At 34.1% G+C, this 5,931-nt stretch overlaps 1 protein-coding gene across 1 annotated transcript; it reads left to right on the forward strand.

The window, feature by feature from the left end:
• The first annotated feature begins 1,629 nt into the window (after positions 1–1,629).
• Positions 1,630–5,931, forward strand: LOC107800275 (uncharacterized). Its single transcript, XM_016623420.2, has 3 exons — positions 1,630–4,489; positions 4,860–5,316; positions 5,467–5,931. Exons 1-3 carry the CDS (start codon positions 1,774–1,776, stop codon positions 5,474–5,476), a joined length of 3,183 nt encoding a protein of 1,060 aa, XP_016478906.1. The 5' UTR covers positions 1,630–1,773; the 3' UTR covers positions 5,477–5,931.

Consider the following 5,931-nt stretch of genomic DNA (forward strand, 5'->3'; position numbering starts at 1 on the left):
TTTTAGGATTGTACTAGGGATGAAATTCTCCTACTATGTTCAATTAGAATGTATTTAATTGAGTCGGAAGGTGCATATATGCTTTAAAAAGGAAAAAGTTTAACTAATAGGAGTAGGCTAAAACTTTTGGATTATCATACTAATTATTCAACAATGCTAAAAAAATTGGAAAAGGGAAGTAAAGGGAAATGTGTTTATAATGATGTTATACCAATATAATTACTTATATTATTTTTCTTTAACAAAAGACATGATGTTATACCAATATAATTACTTATATTATTTTTCTTTAACAAAAGACATGGACTTAAATACATCCTTAGTCATGCATTTAATGTTGAAAAACGACATATCTAATCCTTTGAAAAGGATGTGTAACCACCCATGACTTTCTTTAATTTGTGGAGCAAAATACAAAATTATTTGGTCGGTTGAAACTAATTGTATTTTTAGCCAAAAAGTATATAAAATATTATATATTTTTTATATATGTATATTATATATAAATAGATAGATAGATATATACGTTTTATCTAATTTATACTGATTTACTTTCTCCGGTCCATAATAAGTTATCAATTTGCCTTTTTATTTTGTTCCAAAATAAGTGTTCATTTATCTAATCAAGAAAAAATTTAATTTATTTTTTCAAAATTACCCTTATATAAGTATTCCTAAAAAGTCTTTTTACTCTTCACATAAAATTATGCCGCAATATTTAATTAATGGTAGTTTAATTATACTAACTACTTTTATCTAGAATTTCATATTTTCTTAATGGGTGTGCCCAAGGCAAATTGGTCACGTATTACGGACTGGGTTCTCATTTTTCTGTGCTGTGCTCTCCAGATTTCAAAAAAAAAAAAAATATCCTTTGCAATAATTGTCCTCTTAGGACCAATAGGCATCCGCAAAGTTTGTATGCCAATAAATGCAAACCCACCAAATCGGAAAATTACTAATATGCACACCTGCCAATAAATGCCTACAGCAAAATATCATATCAGACGGTTAATATTTCTTGAAAGAGGGCAGTGAAATTTCTCTTTCACCCAAACCCTATTAGAGGACTTTTTTTCCTAAGCGCATGAAATTCATTTTTAATCTATTTAGGGATCTTGTTTCAAATGTTTATTTATTCCATTTTAAAAGAAATTTATATATTTTAAAATTTTGGAAGTTTGAATTGAAAATGCTCATTCATTTGAGAATTAAAGATCGATATTTTTCGCATGATGTTTTAAATTAGTAAGTCAGTCAAGTAGGTAATATCCTAGAGATATTTAGTTCTTTTCATTATTATACTCCCTCTTATTACTTTTGGTTGTCCACTTTTGATTTTGCACTTTCTTTAAAAAAAAAAGTATGTATTTCATAATTTTACCTATAATAATGATAACAGTTCAAAAGATCTTGAGAAATAATTTGGGAAATGAGTAGTTAATGATAAGGGTAAAACACGAAAAGAAAAGAAACAATTTTCTTTATCTTGATTTGCAAAAATGAACGAGTAAAAGTGAAAATATAATATTTTAGTATAATGGACAAGTAAAAGTGAACACAGTATTTATTGAAGAATGTTGATAGAAAGCAACTCCTCACATTTAGCTCAACTGAACAAGAAAATATCCTTTTAATGGTAGTATTTACTAGTCAAACAAGAATTCAAACAAAGATAGAATCTCATGACCAGCTTTGCATTTATTGGTATACAAGTTTTTAAGTTGAAGCAAGAAGAAGAAATTGTCTTATTGTGGTCCTAGCTAACAAAAAATGGAAGAATCTTGTCTGAATTCCAAATGGTTAGTACTATCATACTTCCATTGCTCAATTCTCGTTATGTCTATGGCTGTCTCAAGCTTGGAATTTAAAGGTGATGAACAAGTTTTGTTAGACTTGAAAGTTAGAATAACAAATGATCCATTCCAAGTAATGGCTTCTTGGAATAATTCTCTCCATTACTGCAATTGGACAGGCATAACATGCAACCCCTCCATTGAAAGAGTCATGATTCTTGACTTGAGATCACAAAAACTCGTTGGCTCTATACCGTCTTCTATTGGGAATCTCACGTTTCTCACATCCATAAATCTTAGAAATAATAGCTTCTATGGTGAAATCCCAATGGAAATTGGCAACCTCCTTCAGCTGCAACATCTCAATCTCACTTGGAATTCTTTTACTGGAACCATTCCTTCTAATCTGACTTACTGTAAACAACTTAGATCACTTGCTCTAGAATATAATAGGCTTGTTGGTAAAATACCCGATCAACTCATTTCACTTTCAAAGTTGAATTATTTAGGATTTGGAAGCAACAATCTCACTGGAAGTATCCCATCTTGGATTGGAAACTTTTCGTCGCTTCGTGGTCTTTCCCTTGCCATTAACAATCTTCAAGGACAAATACCTCAAGATATTGGCCGTTTGTCAAACCTGCAAATCTTCCAAGTTTATGGAAATCAGTTGAATGGTACAATTCCTCAATCTGTTTTCAATATTTCCTCTCTTTACTATTTCTCTGTTACTCAAAACTTGCTGTATGGAGAGCTTCCATCAGATATAGGCCTAACTCTTCCAAATCTTGAGGTGTTTGCTGCTGCTGTGAACAACTTCACTGGATCGATTCCCGTTTCTTTATCAAATGCTTCAAAACTTAGTGTTATTGAATTGTCTCAAAATAACCTCACTGGAAATGTTCCTACAAGTTTAGGACAATTACAGTGGTTGTACAGGATCAATTTTGAGATCAATAGTCTTGGGAGCAACAGGAATGAGGATTTGAGGTTTCTTGATTTCTTAGTTAACTGTACAAGTCTTCAAGTTTTAAGCTTTGAGGACAATTTATTGGGCGGCGAACTGCCTAAAACCATCGGTAACCTTTCCACGAGACTTGAAATATTTGGTCTTGGTTATAATAGGATAATTGGTTCTGTTCCTGCTGGACTAGGAAACCTTGTCAATTTGACACGTTTATCGCTTGATAATAACAACTTCAGAGGCAGTGTTCCTGAGTCTTTAGGTAAGCTTCGACACCTACAAGGATTGGAATTGAATGGAAACAAGTTTTCAGGAATTATTCCATCTTCTTTTGGTAACTTGACATCTCTAACAACTTTACACATTGAGGATAATGAACTAGAAGGGAACATACCTCCGGAGCTCGGACAGTGTACCAGTTTATCAGTACTAAACCTTACTGGAAATAATCTTGTTGGTTCCATACCAAAGGAGCTTGCAGGTCTTTTTTCACTTTCAATTTCTTTGGCCTTAGCGAATAATTCTTTGACCGGTTCCTTGCCAGCTGAAATGGGAAAGTTGATAAATCTCAAGGAAATGGATATTTCACATAACAAATTATCAGGTGAAATTCCAAGCACACTCAGCAGCTGTGTCAGTTTATACCGCTTCATCGCGAATAATAACCTGTTTCGAGGAAGAATTCCTGAATCCTTGAAAGGATTAAGAGTTTTAGAAGAAATTGATTTGTCACACAACAACATCTCAGGAGGAATACCAGAGTTTCTTGGCAAACTTCCATATCTTAGGAAGCTTGATCTTTCATTCAATGAACTTGAAGGCAAAGTACCAAACGAAGGGATCTTTGTGAATGAAAGTGCAGTTTCAATTTCAGGGAATCGTAAACTATGTGGAGGTCCTCCAAACTACAATTTTCCTGCATGCCCTACACAAAAAGATCCAGCATCAAAGAAACACATTCATTCAAGGACAAAAGTAGCGATTATTATTTCAGTTACATTTTTATTTCTACTTTTGTGTTCTTTTACTGCTTGCTATATAGTAATTAGGAAGCGAGATCTCAGTGCACGGTTCTCAAGAGAAAGGCAATCTGAACATTTTGATGATGACGAACCAACTTTAGCTAATGATCCATCTTTGGCAGCAAAGATAACTTACCAAGATATATTTAAGTCAACCAATGGATTTTCTGAGGATAATCTGGTTGGTACTGGAAGTTTTGGTTCTGTATACAAAGGACAGTTTCAGGTTTTTGATAAAGTTATGGCAGTGAAAGTATTGAACCTACGACAAAGAGGTGCATTGAAAAGCTTTTTGGATGAATGTAGAGTTTTGAAAAGTATAAGGCATCGTAATCTCCTTAAGATCGTAGCTGCTTGTTCAAGCATCGATTACCAAGGTAATGACTTCAAATGCATAGTATTTGAATTCATGGCGAATGGAAGCCTAGATGATTGGTTGCACTCAAAAAGTGATGAGCAATACCTCAACATTATCCAAAGGCTAAACATAGCAATAGATGTTGCTTCAGCACTTGATTATCTCCACAACAATTGCCAAGTACCAATTGTTCACTGTGATTTAAAACCGAGCAACATTCTACTTGATGAAGAGATGACTGCCCATGTTGGTGATTTTGGATTGGCAAAATTCCTCCTCAAGTCAAATGAATCGTGGAATAAACAGACTTCTATTGCACTAAAGGGTTCTATAGGTTATATCCCACCAGGTATGTCGCTAATTCATTTTGATTTCTCTTGCACAATGGCTATTTCCGAGGCCGATCCAGGATTTAAGTTCTATGAGTTCAATCTTTAAGATTCCTAGCATTGAACCCGTACACGTTATATTTTTAAAGTTATAGGTACATATCTACTATTTTTTGTAATTTTAGCAGATTTTTACACAAAATTTCATACCTCGTGGGTTTAGATGAACCTGGTACCTTCAGGTTGCATCCGCCCGTCCCTTATCAGGTGTCCTAACATGTAAAATGAAATATTTGTGTACTTCAACCTTATATATGTCTTTCCGATGCTCACAGTATTTAATGAAAAAAATAAACTCTCTCAATGTCCCAACATATCATTATCTTGCAGAATATGGATCAGGTGTAAGTGTGTCCACTTTTGGAGATGTTTATAGCTATGGTATCATGTTGCTAGAGTTGTTCACTGGTAGAAGGCCAACCGATGTAATATTCAAAGATGGCCTGAATATTCACCAATATGTCAAAACCACTTTGCCTAGACATGTTATGGAGATTGCTGATCCAGCATTGCTTTTAGCATATGAAGAAAACAGCAAAAAAGAGGACAATGCGAGTGATTTGGAAGAAAAGGCAATACTTGAAGATGATGAGCACATATCCCAGCTAAATGCCAGCACTATGATAGAAGGATGCTTGGTTTCAATCTTGAAAATTGGACTTTTATGTTCTAGCTCATCGCCAAGAGATCGGATGCCAATAAGTATAGCTTTGGACAAGATTCATACAATCAAGAATTTATATCTACAATCTAAGAGGAGAAATAATAGTACCAAAAAGATCAGATGGTAAGTAAGCTTATCAAGGTATTATCTTCAGAATTGTATTGATGGAGGCTAGTATATATGCACAGAACTACAAGTAATAAGAAATTGCATTACTTTAGTTTCTCCTAGCCAAGTCTTTATATATGTTATTCAAAGTACGTTATATTTCAGCGAAGTTTAAATGCTGGATAAAAGGTGATGGATTTGAAATGGAAACTCAAGCCTTCATCATAAATCATCTCGAGCCAACATCACGTGGCCTTACTCGAGACTGGAACTCGTGCAACGCTGCTGACGACATTAGATAGATTGATTATAGAACATTGTTTTGTACTAAATGTAAATTAAGAACTACGTGCGGGCTTGATCCCCTCTTAAGGATTTGTTACGTTGGCGGGGTAAGTAGGCAGCCTGAGACCAAGATGATCTCAGGTGCAGCCCCTTTTAGTTTTAAGAAAATATACTGTTTATGTTTATAGCTTATTAACACTCCTTACAAAGATAGGCGACTTGTTGTATGTTTTTTTGGCAATTGATAACTGGCATCAGTTTTGTAATACATGCCTCGATAAAATGATTGGGGAACTCTATTCTATTTCATTGTTCAATGTGCAATGCTACTCCAATTTCAAACTG

The sequence above is a fragment of the Nicotiana tabacum genome, chromosome 8, assembly GCF_000715075.1.
Source record: "Nicotiana tabacum cultivar K326 chromosome 8, ASM71507v2, whole genome shotgun sequence".
Lineage (NCBI taxonomy): Eukaryota > Viridiplantae > Streptophyta > Magnoliopsida > Solanales > Solanaceae > Nicotiana > Nicotiana tabacum.

Coding starts and splice junctions, on each gene's coding strand:
- LOC107800275 (XM_016623420.2), top strand. CDS start 1,774: ATGGAAGAATCTTGTCTGAATTCCAAATGGTTAGTACTATCATACTTC. Junction 4,490..4,859: donor TATAGGTTATATCCCACCAG/GTATGTCGCTAA, acceptor ATTATCTTGCAG/AATATGGATCAGGTGTAAGT.